We start from the raw sequence: 14,634 nt of genomic DNA on the forward strand, positions 1-14,634 counted from the left end.
CGTCTACAGCAGTGGGAGGTGATCCCTGAAGCCACGCGCCCCATCGCCCCAGACATTGACATATGTTGGCGAAACGTGCCACGCCATGCCATGCCATGCCGCGCCATGCCATGTGCCTGTCGTGCCAAGCCACGCTTGCTAGCGGGCCTGTAATTAGAGCACACGGAGTCAAGGTCCTTGGAGCACGCGGCAGTACGAGCTGCAAAGTACATGTACCCAGCCAGACATTTGATGCGACCACGTCTGCCCGATGGGGCCAGGCAGCTACCTTAGGTACCTGGTAGCTTGCTTACTCGTCCCAAGAAACGCATGGGCACGGGTTCCAGGGGGAAGAAAAAGGCGGTAGAATGAGCCGTGAGCCGTGAGCGAGAGAGAGAGAGAGAGAGAGAGAGAGAGAGAGAGAGAGCATGGATAACAGCATCAAGCCATTGATTGTTCAAGAGTCGGTTGACGCTATGCGACGGAATGACAGCGACTTGACTGTTCGTTCAGCACAGCGCTGGAGCACTGCGCTGTACCCGCCAATTCGGCACTGCAGAGTACATGTACATGCGCATGCACAGGTTAGGTAGATGCCATGCCGCTGATGTGCACCCCAGCCTGCTCCCGCGGCCAGCTTTGGGCAGCCCGGTCACGGAACTTGGGCTGGCGGTTGCGCGTGCATTTTGCCACCACACACACATGAATCAAAATATCAAATTTCATTCCCTGCCAGCCAGCGCCTCGCGGCCCTGAATAATGTCGGCACCGCGGGCCTGCGCCTCCTGAATCATTCATTGCCCGCACGGTACCCAGCGGCTCGCTCGCGCGTCGGACTTGAGGCTAAAGGGGCATGCACAGCAGCGTACATATATGTGGGCATCGCCACCACACCACCCCCCCCCCCCCCCCCCCCCCCATGAAAGGGAAAAAAGAAACAAAAAAAAAGGGGAATCAAGGGAGAAAATGGGGAAAAATGGGAAAAAAAAAAGGAACAGGAAAAGAAAAGAAAAGAAAAGAAAGGAAGAGAAAATCGCGCGCGTCATCCCCTCATTCCGGACAAAACGGTGGACAGTATTGCCATGGCGGGGGGAAACGGGACCGCGGGCCCGGGCCTGGCATGTGCTTGCCCTGCGCCTGCTGAACTCGTCCACCCAGCCGTGAGCAAGCGAGCAGTGTGCAGTTGCCGTCAGTGAGCCGTGAGCGCACACCGCCCCGGGCCCCTGCCGAGCAAAGCCAAGATTGCCAGCCAACGCAGCAGGGCAGAGCAGAGCAGAGCAGAGCAGAGCAGAGGAAACCATAAAAAAATGCCGAGGGGCCCACTCCTGGCCGGTGCTCCTGGCCGGTGCTCCTGGCCGTTTTCGCTCCTGGCCGAGCACCCGGCCTTGCCCCCCACACCCCCCCCCCCCCCCCTTTTCCACACCTCGACCGCCTGCCAGTTTGGACTTATCCTCGCTCTATTGCCGGCCCAGCGTCTCAGCACCTAAACTTCCGGAATCTGGGCTCCAGCCCAGCCACGTTTTCCTCCCGCTGCTACATGTACCTTTTCTTTTCTTTTCTTTTATCTTTGTTCCACTTATCTATTATTATTTAATTTTGTATTTCCTTTTAGAAGCGTGCCGGTAGATGGAACTGGCTTCTCCGTCGGTACGCCCCCGTGCTGCTTTCGAGCGTGCCAAACTCGCGAGGATGGAGTTGCTGCACCGCCGTCCGTCCGTCCGTCCGTCCAGTGGATTGCTGGATTCAAATTGTTCGCTTGTTCACTGGCGCTCCAACTATCCGTACTGGCAAACGTGTGATTGATTACCGTTCGATAATCCGTCCGGAGCCATCAGTCAAATCAACAAATCACGGACTGGCACACCCCTCTCCTTCCGGCTACTTGGGTTACTTGCTATCCTCCCACCCCCCAGCCCCCACACCCCCCCACCAAAAATACCCCGGCGGTCCCTCTGCGCAGCCACGTGCGCAGACTTCCAGGTGGACCAAGTCGTAATGCGTGTTCACAACGCCCAGGTTCCAGGATTCACGCTGCGGAATCCCAGGCTGGAAGGGGGAGGAAAAAAAAAAAAAAAAAAAAAAAAAGTGCATGGACAGGTTTTTAAACGCCCCCGTCGACGGTTGCCCCCCCCCTCCCCCTTCTTCCCTACCTCCTCCGGCCCTTGGCGAGCCGTGCACGCAAGCATTTCCATCCTCCGGCCGCGCCTGCTGGGGCCACCCCTCCCCTCCCTCCTCTGTGGTTCTGGTCCCGCCCCCTCTGTGGCTCCACCCTCTGGACTCTCTGGACTCTGCAGGCTGCATTGCATGTACATGGCAGACCACTCACTACTAACCCTGCGACGACAACTTGCCCAGTGAACAACTGAACTGAACAACTGCCCCGGAGCACCGCTGCCCAGAGGCACTAGTGCCAGGCCTCGACCCCAATCCTGTCCGCATCTTGTTTGCCGTCCTTTTTTTTTTTTTTTTTTTTTTTTTTTTCCCCTTCTTTAAATTCTTTTTTTCTTATTTTTTTTTATTATTTCAACCCGCCGTCACCTTGCCCCCAACCTCCTCACCTCTTTTCTTTTTCTTTTCTTTTCTTTTCCTTTTTTTTTCCCCCGCTCTCCTCCTGCGCTGTCAGATGGCCACCCTGTCGCATCGTTCCTCGAACGAAGCTATCCCCCCTCCTGCGCAGCCCTGCAAGCCGGCTCAGGCTCAACACGACGACGAATCGCTCCTGGCACCGGCCAAGCCCTCCACCTCGACGCCTCGATCGTCCACGTCAGACCGCTCGCCCTCGGACCTCAACCTCAACCTCAACCCCAATACTGTCGTCGCCCTCTCCGCCCACCATCGCCACTCGTCCAGCCTGCGCTCCACGTCCTCGCTCTCGCTTTCCAAATCCCACCGCGCGGCCAACAGCCTCCTCAACCGAGCCGCTGCCGCCTTGGTCAGCATTTCCAACCCGGGCGTCCGACCTCGCCTCTCAAACTCGACGCTCCCTCGTCGTCCGTCGTTGGCGTCCGCATCAGCATCAGCATCAGCATCCGCCCCCGCCCCCGCCCCCGCCCCAGAACCGTCGAGTCCGAGAAAAAACACCAACCTCGAGGCTTCGTCGTCCAGCACTTCTCTGGCTCATCACGAGCTGCTGTCCCAGCCATACTCCGAGACGGATCCAAGCCTTCCTCCGCCCGTTCGGTCGATTGACTCTGACAGAAAGATGCATCAAACCTCGTCGCGCTTGCTGCGCATGACCGACGATGACCGACCATTTACCAGGGTACGTCTTTGCTCTTTCTATCTGCGTCCTGTGCCACTCTGTTCTCCTCGCATCCCGCCTCGGTGATGCGAATCGCTCCCAAGCACCTCGAGCAACCACCCTCGTTGCATCGACTGGCATCTGTGCTGTGCCTGTGCAACTTTGAAGCATGATTGTACCTCCTCGCACTGCCAAACTCGGGCCTCGCCGTTCCGCCCACAGCACGGCCTTTTCAAGCTGAGCTGTACCGAGACCAACAACTCGCAGCTGTCTTTTCAAAAAAAAAAAAAAAAAAAAAAGAAAAAGAAAAAAAAAGTTCTCTGATCAGAACGATTCCACTAACAGCCGATTTTCGTGCCAGGATTTCAAGGATTTGTTTGCGACGCTGATTGTCAGCCTGTTGCCTTTGTCTGCACACCGCGTGCGCTTGACCAAGGTCGAGTATACGTTCCTGTCGGAAGACGCCATCAACAATCTCGGCTCCCTCAAGTTTTCGCAATCAAATCGCATGCCCGATCCCAAAGATTCGTCCAGGATCGTCACGACCACGACAACAACCACCTTCTCCATGGCCAAGGATATGGCCCGGTCAATATGCCAACGCTTCGTCGAGGCCCGGTTTATCGAGTCTGCAGACGGCAAGTACCAGCAGGTGTACACGATGAAGGGCTCCGTTTGGCAGCTGACACCCAAGGGCATCTGCGTTCTGGACCGGTTCTGTGCCAGGAACGGGATCCAGCAGAAGCAGGTGGCCGAGCTGACCAACATGCACTCGACGCACCTCGTCATTCTGGAGCGCGACCAGCAGACGGACACGCTCATGCATGACTGGGGCACCATCGAGGTCATCTTCCGGCGGTTCGTCGGCACCGAGGGCCGCAACGTCAAGACGAGCGTCACGGCCGCCGACTCTGACTCGCTGCACGACTACAAGGACGGCCTCACCGGCGTCAAGATGGCGGCCGAGCGCAGGGTCAACGGCAAGACGTACCAGGACACGTTTACGGGCAAGGCCACGGTGGACTGGCTGATGGACTGCTCCACCATTGTGGACCGCCGCGAGACGATTGAGATTGCGTCCCTGTTTGTGGAATACGACCTGATGAAGGCGGTGGTGCCGGACCGGGCCTTCCTGTCGCAAAACACGGGCTGCAACCTGTTCCAGCCGACCAAGTACGCCGTGTACCAGCTCTCGGCGCGCGGCAAGGAGCTGATTAGCGGGACCGGGTCCAAGGGCCGGGCCTCGGAGAGCGAGGGCGGGACCGAGTCGCAGCGGACCGGCATCGCCAGGGACTCCAACACGCAGCGGCTGGAGAGGATCCTCAACGACGCGGCGCTGCGGCTGCTGTTTCGGGAGAACCTGCGGGAAACGCACTGCGAGGAGAACCTGTCCTTTTACAAGGACGTGGGCGAGTTCGTGTCGAGCTGCAAGGCGGCCATCCAGCAGGCCCAGGACGCGCCCACGGCGAGCTCCATGGACACGATCAAGGAGGTCATGGCCCAGGCCTACGGCATCTACAACGCCTTCCTGGCGCCGGGGTCGCCGTGCGAGCTCAACATTGACCACCAGCTGCGCAACAACCTGGCCACGCGGATGACCAAGGCGGTGGGCCAGGACAACACCATGATTGAGACGTTGAAGGAGGTGACGGCGCTCTTTGAAGACGCCCAGACGGCGGTTTTCAAGCTGATGGCCAGCGTAAGCGTTGCAGCTTTTCCGCTTCTTCTTCTTCTTCTTCTTCTTCCTTGCCATGCTGACGTGCGATTAATTTTCCCGCAGGACTCGGTGCCCAAGTTCCTCCGCAACGGCAAGTACGAGCAGCAGCTGCGCAACTTTGAGTTCGACTCGTCCAGAGCCAAGGCCGACGCCGCCGCAAGTAATGCGTTGCCGCAACGTCCATGACGCGGTTCTGGTCCCTCCAAAATAAAAATTTTTAGCCTTTTCGGGGACTCGCTAAAAAAAAAAAAGAAAAAGAAAAAAAGAAAAAGGCCGAATGCGGTGCTTCCCACGACGCAAATCGAGCTTTTTACGTTTGGGCAGACTCGGCGGACCACGCACGGTTTTTAGACACGATGCGCGCGAGTCATAATCATCCTCCGCCAAGGCCCCACCATTTACGAGGCGAGGCGGCGCATCACGGTGCATCATTTCGCAACTCACGGCCCCATCCCCCCAATTTAATTTTTTTTTTTTTTTTTTTTAGAAGAAAACCTTTCTCTTCTTTTCTTGTTTTCCTTGGTTTTTTCTCGTCTTTTTTTCTTTTTCCTTTTTTTTTTTTTTTTCACACAAGATGTGCTAGATACGAGACTTTATACCTCTGCATCAGGCGGTGTTTTTGCGTCATTTCGGAATTGACTTTGCTTTTTGACGTCACTTTGCTACCTGGGCCTCTACGCGTGAACGGACGGACAGCACATGGACCGGACGCACGTGACGTGACGGTTGCCTTTGACATTTGATGCTAGACTCGATTCTGCCGTCTGCCGTCTGCCGTCTGCCGTCTGCCGTCTGCCGTCTGCCTTGTTGTGTTCCCTTTCACCTGACCTGACCTGACCTGACCTGGTCGGGGTGTTTTCTTGTTCTGTTCTTGTCTTTTTTTTTTTTTATACAACAAAACAAGCAACAAAATCGCCCTTAGTTTGAGCGTCTTGCAGACTTGAATAGTAGTTTTGTCGCGAAACGGCGTTGGAGGGGCTGGCGCGCCGGGGGAGGAGGGACATCTAGGTACCTACCTACCTATAGAAAGGGGCCTGGCAGGAAGCCGGCTGAGCCACCCAACTGATAAGGTGCAGATAGATCAACGATGATGGCATGCTGGTACCATCCATGCAACTACTGTACCTACCTGTTACCTTGTAACTATTGGAAGGGGCCTGGCCGTGCCAAGAGTGGGTCCCCACAAGTGAGAACGAGACCGAGGCCTAGGTCTGGCGCTCATGGCGTCTGGCGCTAGTCTCGTTGCGGCATGATGTGGCTGTGGCAGGCAGACAAGGCAGCAGGGCCGACACGTGAGCTGGGAGCGGCACCGGGAGACCCCCTTGGGAAGGAAGGAAGGGGGGGGGCAACAGGGCACCAGGGCGCCCTGGCGCCAGGGCACCCGTACGTGGATCAAGGGAGGGAGGGGGGACCGTCCGTCTCCTTGCTGGTCGAGGCCGGGCGCAGGCGCAGGCGCAAGATCCGGCGTGGTGTGGTGCGATGACGGGGAAGGTGGTGCGGCAGTTTGACGGCGGGACGGAGGATGCTCCCTGACTGCGCTCGGCATTATCGAAAGGCAAAAAGGAAAAAAAAAAAACAGAAAAAGAAAAAAAAGTTCGATTCCATGATCGCCCCCCCCCCCCCCCCCCCGGCCGGCCGCCTTGCATCATCAGCATGATGTGATGTTGACGCGGCTCCCCGAGTCCCCTAGCGTGGGCTCGTATAACCCGCGTGGCTGCCAACCAGGCGGCGGCGGCGGCGGCGGGCGTAGCTGACCTCGTAGCTGCCAAAAGGACGGCCAGGGAAATCACCGAGGGAGGGAGACAATCCGCCCTCCCGTTTGAGGCGTTTAACACTTTCTGGCCACGACTTGGCCACGGCCAGGAGAGGAGGAGAGAAAACGACTGCAGCATGGGAGCAAACCAGGCTTGACCCGTCGGGGCCGGAACGGCCTTGCTGGCTGCAGCAGGCTGGGACCTTGCAGAGCGTTGCCTTGCCTTGCGCCGCGCCGCGAGAGGGAGGGTCTGGTGTTGCCCTGGCTCCCCTGACTAGGCAGGGCCGATAGACGGCCGGAAGGAAGAAGAAGAAGAAGCCTAGCCAGACAAGGAAAAGAGGGAAAAAACAAAAAACAAAAAAAAAAAAAAAAGGGTCAAGACGAGAAAAGAAAAAAATTTGCAATAAAATAAAAACAAGGCGCTGAAAAAAATAGGGAAAACAAAAAAGGAAAAAAGGCCAATGGAGCAACGAATCGTGGGCGGCGCACTTGCACAAAGGCTGGAATGTGGGGCGGCCGAATCCGGCGCCGCTAGTCTTTGTTATTCATTCTCGACCTGTCAACGGCGCGTGGCGTGATTGGCCGCCCCTGGGGGGGGCTTCCCATTGCCGTTTTGGGCCGAAAGACGTATGTGTCGCCTCGCCGTGGAACCATCGAACCCGGATCCATTGTTGACCCCCTTGATGTCGTGCTGTGTGTCAGATTAGCGCAGAACAAGTGTCTCTTAGTAATAGGGCCGCCTGAGAGAAGGGCCAGAATATGAAAAAGGGAACAAGAAAAAAAAAGAAAAAGAAAAGAAAAGAAGAAGAAGAAGACGATGATGATGATGATGATGATGATGATGAAGAAGAAGAAGAAGAAGAAGAAGAAGAAGAAAGGGACAGAAGGGGAAAGAAAGGGGGGGCGATAGTTCTGTGAGTAAGTGAGCGAGCGACTGACTGACTGATGACTGACTTGACTGGCTGACCGACTGGCTGACCGACCGACTGACCGACCGACTGACTGACTGAGAGAAAAGGCCAGAAATGGCGCCGTCGTGGTTCGTCTAGTCAAGCCGCCCAGATCCTCCTCCGCCCCAAAGGCGCCCCAAAGGGCCCCCAAAGGGAGCGACGGCAAGGCGTCGTTGTTTTGTGCGTATGTGTCCGGTTTGCGGCCAAGAATGCAGCAGGAAATTTTCCCACCCCCTTCCTTGGCCGACCGATGCCCCATGGGAAAACATAAAAGGCCGGCGACCAGGCAAGCCCTCTTCGCTCCCCTCTCTCCCCTTTTCCCGAGAGAGAGAAGAAAAGAAAAAAGAGGGAACGATCAGACAGAAAAAAAGGTAGAAGAAGAAGATAAAGAGGGCTTCGGCTTCCGTTTCTCATCGACACTCTCGTTTCCGCCTCCCAACACTCGCTTTCTCTTTTTTCGAAGCTTGTCCTTCACACACACTCGCTACTTCTCTTCTTTTTTTTTTCCCCGTTTCGTCTCGCTTTCCGTTCCCCTCACCCCCAAACCAAACCCCTCAAGACCCCAACACACGCACGCAAAGATGCAGGTCAAGGCCTTGGTTGTTGCTGGGATTGCCGGCGGTGCTGTCGCTCAGACTGCTCCTTCGTCGTCGTCCCTGCCCGTGGGTACCGTTGTGTTCCCGGTCCCTACTTCGTCGTCCAACGTCGGCACCGTCGTGTTCCCGGTCCTGTCTGCTCCTGTTTCGTCGTCGTCGCCCGTCGGCTCTGTTCTGTTCCCGGCCCTCTCTGGCAACGCAACCGTGGTCACCCAGGTCGTCACGGCCTACACCACCTACTGCCCTGGCCCGACTACCTTTGCCGTCGGGTCCATGACGTACACCGTGACCTCGGCCACCACCCTGACCATTACTAACTGCCCTTGCACCATTACTCAGGTATGTTTTGTCGTTGTCTGATCCTTTGGTGGTACCCGAAGACCAGGGGTGCTAATGCGTTTGCGAACCAGACTGTCAAGTTCCCTCCTGTTCCTACCAACAGCATGTACAACCCTCAAGGTGGGAACACTCCCAAAGGCGGCAACACTCCCAATTGCAACGGTAATTGCAACACTCCCAATGGCGGCAACACTCCCAATGGCGGCAACACGCCCAATGGCGGCAACACGCCTAATGGCGGCAACACGCCTAATGGCGGCAACACGCCTAATGGCGGCAACACGCCCAACACTGTGGGCTCGGGCACGTCCGTTCCCAAACCCCCAGCCGTGGCTGCTGCTGAGGGACGCTCGGTGGCCTACAGTCTGGCCTTGGCTGTTGCCGGTGTTGTCGGTGTCTTGGCGCTATGATGACGCGTGTGAGTTGGGGGCGAAAGGCGTGTTGGTGTAGATGGTCTTATTTAATTCTTTCTAATCATATATTGGACTCGACTGGAGGATATTGAGAACAGCTTTGTGTTGGCTTATTCCTTAGACCTGGCCTTTTTTCTCTGGACCTTTTTTTTTCTTCTTTTTTCTTGCGGTTTTTTTTTGTCCTAGAAAAAAATTTAATGGGCTTTAAAAAAAACGCTTGACTCGGCCAACGATGATGATTGGCTTTTGTGGCTTTTGTGATTTTTTTTTTTTTTCCCCTGCGCGAAGCTAAAAGTCCGTGGCCTTCGTTTGTCGTACAAGTGTCGGGAGAGTGCTCAGAGTCTTCGCAATGGGGCGAGTAGTGGCCATCATCGGCACCGACCGGGACCAGTGGGGGCGTCTGTTATCCTTTGCCATTCTCCATCCGGCGATGTTGAAACCCGTCTGCTGATTCCGGCTTGTCCGCTCTCGGAGGGTGGATGGATCTGTCCCCGAGTGGTGGCGTCGGGGCAGAGTTGCGACATTCGTTCAGCCAAGATGGAACGCGACTTTTCCATCGTCCTCCTGACAAAACCAGCCACGACTACCCTGCACCTCAGCTCCACGTCTTCGCGTAGGTGACGTCTCTCGAGGCCAGACCGCCGGGGAGCAGAGGCACCTTATCCGTGGGGGAGTACCACGAGGTGCACCCGAGCTCGTCGGCGGGCGAGTGCCGGGGGGCGGTGGGATCCGGCGATGCTCCTTGACCAAGGGGTTGAGGTCCATCATTTGGCCGTGGTTGTGGAGAAGGGCGATGGCTGCCTCGCGGGTGAGGCCGCTAGGAAGGAAGGGGGGTGATGGTGGTGAAGAGGCTCCGTTTTGGCATTTGTTATGTCTTTAGCCCCTCGGGGGGTTTTTTTTTTGGCGCTGCTAACTTTTGCTTTTTTTTTTGCGTGTCTTTTGTTGTCTGCCTTTGGCTCTGCGGCCTCCCTGCTCGTCTCTTTTTCTTGCTGCTGCGTGTTTTGGTTTTCGAAGCCCAAGGAAAGAGACGGTGCGTGGCAAACGTGGCCCCCTGTCTGTCCCTCTTGTCCCCTCTTGGGTGGCCAGTGGCGGCGGGAAAGATTCGGGGGAGGCGGTTCGTGAAACGCCTAGCAAGTCGAGCTGGATGGGTTGCAAAGGCTATGCCGTGGCGTTGCCCACGTTGCGCTGGTGACGCGAGCGCCCATGATGGAAATAACCCCGTCGGGGGATATCAAGATGGTGCAAAAGAGCAGCACGTGATGAGGGGGGTTTGGAAATACGGCGTATGGAGGTTCAAGTCTGACCCGACCAATGGTTGCCCAAGCAAGGCGGGTCTACTGTCGACTGATTTGTGCAGTTCGGCAGCACAATTGAAATTCATCGCGACTTACGGTACTTGCTTGCTCCTCGAGTCCGTCCTTGCTTTTCATCTACAGCTCGTCACGGCAGGCCCCCCTTTCTGCTGAGAGGGAAAAAGGCCAGCTCGTACACGCCACGTTCCACCAACGCTCAAGGCCCCTTTCCCTTTTTACCTGGAAAGAAAACGGCTTACTGTCCGCCACGGCCGCAAGCTGGGTGGGCTGGTCGCCGGGCTGATACGGTCGTTCCAGCCGGATCCTTCTTGACGCCATCAGAACCGGCATGCGCCAGTAATCTATTTGCCGGTACAAGGCACAAGGCACCAACCAACATCCGGTCTGCGCCCCCCTTGTTTCACTGCTCCCCTCGTCGACCATATCGTGGACGAGCCACTCCCGCCCATGCCATGTCACAGCTCCCTGCACCATCTCGCCATCATGGCGCTCAGTTTGACCGCCGTGGGGATCTCCTCCAAGGCCACGTCCACCTTCCACATCCTCCCGTCTAGACCTCCGTGGCCTAGACCTCTGCCCCCGCCGATTCCGGCTGGAACCAGCAGTCCCAGCTCAATCAGTCTCTCCCAGGCGACGCCCGCAACGCCGCGGCTCCACACGCGCGCGTTGCCACCCATCGCCAGCATCCCGGCGCTCGAGGACTGCACACGTTGCTTCGCCACCAGCGAGCTGTACTCGTCGTACGCCATGGCGAAATTCACCGTGTCCGTGTGTGCCACAATGTCCAGCCTGGCGGCTGCTATGAGCATCGCCAGGTCCAAATCCGACAGCGTCGACAGCAGCGGCAACCGCGAGTCTGGCGGCGGCGCCAGCGACGTTGCCTCTGACGCGCCGGCCGTCGGGCTGTTCAACGTCACGTCTTGCGCCGAGAGTGATGCCAGCGGTAATATCCACTCGGCCAAGAACGCGGCTGCTGATTTGGTCGTGAAGTAGTGGTACTGCAACAGATGCTGAAACTGTCGTTGCTTGTAGAGCTCCTATGTGTCAAATGTCGACCGGTCAGCATCTGCCCAAATCCTTTGTCCTCCCCCCGCTCCCCCCCCTACCTAGCCAGCCCCTCTGTCTTCGTCTTCAGGAAGCCTGTTCCCCTCGTACCTCAATCTTGTGCGTCCAGTAGGAATGAAACTCAGAGTGGCCCTCTACGTTGACGTCGATGCCTTCAGTCTCGGCATCAGGTCCATCAACCATGAGCCCTTGCCGGCAGATCTGCCAGAAAGCTGGGAGCGATCTCGGAGGCCCCAGATAGACGTATCGGTGACTGAACCGGCTCTTGACTCTCTTCTCCAGCATTTCCACGACATCGAGCCGAGTCGTGCAGCCCAGGACTGCAATTGGTGCTTTTCGAGACTGCGCAATGTCAAACAGGTTGTACAAAAGCGTTTGTCGAGCGTGTGCCGCAAACATGTCAAACTCATCAATGACAAAAACGACTGACTGAGAGGTAACGCCCTCATCCGTGCCCATGATTTCCGACGGGTGAGATAACAAGGCGAGGAGAGAAGCCATGGTATCTGCGTAGTTTGTCTGCATCCCTTTCCACGTTAGTTTTTACCGGCCGAATCTTGTCCCAAGTCTCGCGCGGAATACTTACGCGGTGCAACAAATCATCTTCAACCTCCATCTCCTTGCCCAGCTGGCGCCAGATGTCTTTCAAAGCCAGCTTGTCATCCGTATGTATGAATCCGTTGAGTCTCACCACGTGAAAATCGTGCCTATGCTCCTTGGAAAGATCGAGTATGATGTTTTCCACCATCTACAAGATTGCCTATCGTCAGGTACAGTCTCGCACAGCTGAGCGCCCGCGGCTACTCACCGTCGTCTTGCCACATCCTCGCGGGCCAATCATCAGCATCGAGTTGCCTTCCCCGGCAAGGATGGTTTGTTCCAACAGTTGTCTTGCCTTTTCATACGCTTCGTCCTGGCCGAATATACGTATCCGTCGCCGGCCCGTACATCGATCCAAGAGAACACGTTGAACAGCCCGAATATGCTGATCCAGGTTCGGGATGTCTGGCACCTCGACGGGTTGCACGTGCTCAGCGTGACCACCACTAGCCGTCTTTGCGGCTTGGCTGCTGCAAGGTTTCGACGCGTCTTCCTGCGAGCAAGACTTGCACAGCCATTCACCCTCGGGGATCTCGGGGAGATCGTAGCACTTTTGGTGAACGGCAAAGTCACAGTTGTCGCACAGAATGATTTCGTTGGGAGCTTTCGAGTCCGGGTTGGAACACATTTCGCAGACAATGTCGTCGTACGCATCCTGGGCCTTCTGCGCCTTTGTCTTTTGCGGTTTCCTGGTGCTCGGCGTCTTGGGCAGGTCTTGAAAGAAAACTTGTTCATCGGCTTCGGCGTTGAAGGTGACGTTTTTGGGTGGGCGGGCTCTCTTCTTCTTGGGCGTGAGTATGCCCTTGGGGGCTTCTCCGTTATTTTGCGGAGCTGCCCCAGGCTTTTGCTGCGACGACGTCGTCGCAACGCCTACTTGCTGGACGGCCACCGTGGTCTGTTTTGCTGCCGCCATGGTCGGTCGCCTAGGCATGCTTCCACGTCTCGTGACGGGGAGGTCGCCATTGTCCCATATTGTGCCCCTGAGCGCGGCCAGCTTAATGGCGGGCCGGGTCCAAACCTTGGACGCACCAGTGCCGAGAGGATTGCCGAGGAGTCCATTCGCGCTCAAGGAGGCTGGCAGCTGCTTGGGAGGCGTTGGAGCACCTAGGGTGGCTTGGCTGTCTCGAGTGACGTCGCTTGGTGCTGGTGCTGGTGCTGGTGCTGGTGATGGTGCTTGCCGACCGGGCCCGAAACCCCCAGAGAGTGTCGAGGCAATGGCTTTGGGTGCTTTGGGAGTTGACGGTGAGCCAACATCCGCGCCTGTGCGGTCCCGCTTCTGCCGCTTGACTGTGGCAGGTGTTTGAACCCGGCTGGTGTTGTGCTCGGTCACATCCAGGGATCGTTTCCGCTTCGTGGGGGTTTCAGTCTGATCCATGGCCGGTCCAGAGGCCCAGCTCGCGGAAGAAAGTTGTCGGCGGATGGATTTTGCGATGTGGCAGCGGGGGGCAATGGACAATGTTTCCTGCCTGACTGGCCGTTTTCGTTTTCGATTCCGGTACGGAGTATGCGATCGGGGGGTGCCGTCGGAAGTTGTGTAGCGACAAGGTAAAACTGCTGGGCGCGTCAGGGTAGCCAAGGTAGTTTAAACTCACAATGGCCATCAGTTGGTTGCCGTGAGAGTTGACGCGCCACGCGCCGCGGAGGTACCTGCATGTGGTTTCTGGGACCTTACATAGGTAGGTACCTAGGCATGGCGGTGTCTGTAGGTTAGTAGGTGCCTGGTGGTGGAGGCTAAGCCCTGCCAAAGAAATAGAGCCATTGGCCAATGGCAATAGGCGAATCTCCCATTTAGCCGGGTCTCGTGACAAACGAGCATATTGCCATCGAATCCGCTCAACGGCCTCGGTGCTAACACTGACCAGAGTACGGAGTACATACATTTATCAAATGCCCCCTGGCGGAATGCTTTGGCGAAAATGCTCGGTAGATCAGTAGCATGTAGGCAAGTCTCCATAACCCAAGATTTTGGTGTTGGTTTGCATGGCGGGCTTCGGACACTTGGCACTTTACGCATGATTTATTAAAGGATACAATGTTCTTACCACCAGACTTCTTTGTCCAAGCCAGTCCACCATTAATCAACCTGCACCAATGCTTCCCCCTCCCCCCCAACTCTGAAACCTGGATGGCGAGTTTGACCTGGCCCCATGTTAGGATGCAGGATGACGAAAGACGGGCTTGCTTGCTCTCTCTCATTCCTGTCAACAAGAAAGTTCCAACAGTTAATAAGGGCCGCCATGCTCTGTCTCGAGTTTATGAGCAACGTCCAGTATTGAACGGTACCAGGCGTGGAAGGGGCTGCTCCCACCCCTGAGGTGCAAACGCCAATATACCTACTTTGGGCCGTATGGCTACCTTAGGTACCTACGTAGGTACCATAGGTACTTGACCAGTGGCCAGGCAAGTGGGGCCGGCAACTGGCCGCCAGCCATGGATGGCCCTTGCCGCTCCAGCCAAAGGTGGGGGAGGGGGAAGATGCACAAGAGTACATGTTCATACCTAAGGTAGGTACCTAAGGTACCTACCTAGCTGGCTGTTTTAGCGCTTGGGTGCGGCAAACGGTCAACGTTGGTTTTTATCTTGTTGGTCTTGCCTGGACTCATCGTTCCCGTTTTCTTTTCCGTTTCTCATCTTGGATTCCGTAGCACGAATCTTGCGCTCGGAGCCG

At 56.6% G+C, this 14,634-nt stretch overlaps 4 protein-coding genes across 4 annotated transcripts; 2 read left to right on the forward strand and 2 right to left on the reverse strand.

Moving 5' to 3' along the window:
- Positions 1–2,602: 2,602 nt before the first annotated feature.
- Positions 2,603–5,123, forward strand: UV8b_04229 (uncharacterized protein; the record flags this gene model as incomplete). Its single annotated transcript, XM_043141727.1, has 3 exons — positions 2,603–3,241; positions 3,582–4,919; positions 5,001–5,123. The coding sequence occupies 3 exons, from the start codon at positions 2,603–2,605 to the stop codon at positions 5,121–5,123; spliced, it is 2,100 nt and encodes a 699-aa protein (XP_042997661.1).
- A 3,098-nt stretch (positions 5,124–8,221) lies between these two features.
- UV8b_04230 (uncharacterized protein) lies at positions 8,222–8,985 on the forward strand (the record flags this gene model as incomplete). Its single annotated transcript, XM_043141728.1, has 2 exons — positions 8,222–8,575; positions 8,647–8,985. The coding sequence occupies 2 exons, from the start codon at positions 8,222–8,224 to the stop codon at positions 8,983–8,985; spliced, it is 693 nt and encodes a 230-aa protein (XP_042997662.1).
- A 531-nt stretch (positions 8,986–9,516) lies between these two features.
- On the reverse strand, positions 9,517–9,756 carry UV8b_04231 (uncharacterized protein; the record flags this gene model as incomplete). Its single annotated transcript, XM_043141729.1, has 1 exon — positions 9,517–9,756. One exon carries the CDS (start codon positions 9,754–9,756, stop codon positions 9,517–9,519), a length of 240 nt encoding a protein of 79 aa, XP_042997663.1.
- A 1,000-nt stretch (positions 9,757–10,756) lies between these two features.
- Positions 10,757–13,341, reverse strand: UV8b_04232 (uncharacterized protein; the record flags this gene model as incomplete). Its single annotated transcript, XM_043141730.1, has 4 exons — positions 10,757–11,338; positions 11,457–11,885; positions 11,953–12,114; positions 12,175–13,341. 4 exons carry the CDS (start codon positions 13,339–13,341, stop codon positions 10,757–10,759), a joined length of 2,340 nt encoding a protein of 779 aa, XP_042997664.1.
- Between the last annotated feature and the right edge of the window lie 1,293 nt (positions 13,342–14,634).

The sequence above is a fragment of the Ustilaginoidea virens genome, chromosome 3, assembly GCF_000687475.1.
Source record: "Ustilaginoidea virens chromosome 3, complete sequence".
Classification (NCBI taxonomy): domain Eukaryota; kingdom Fungi; phylum Ascomycota; class Sordariomycetes; order Hypocreales; family Clavicipitaceae; genus Ustilaginoidea; species Ustilaginoidea virens.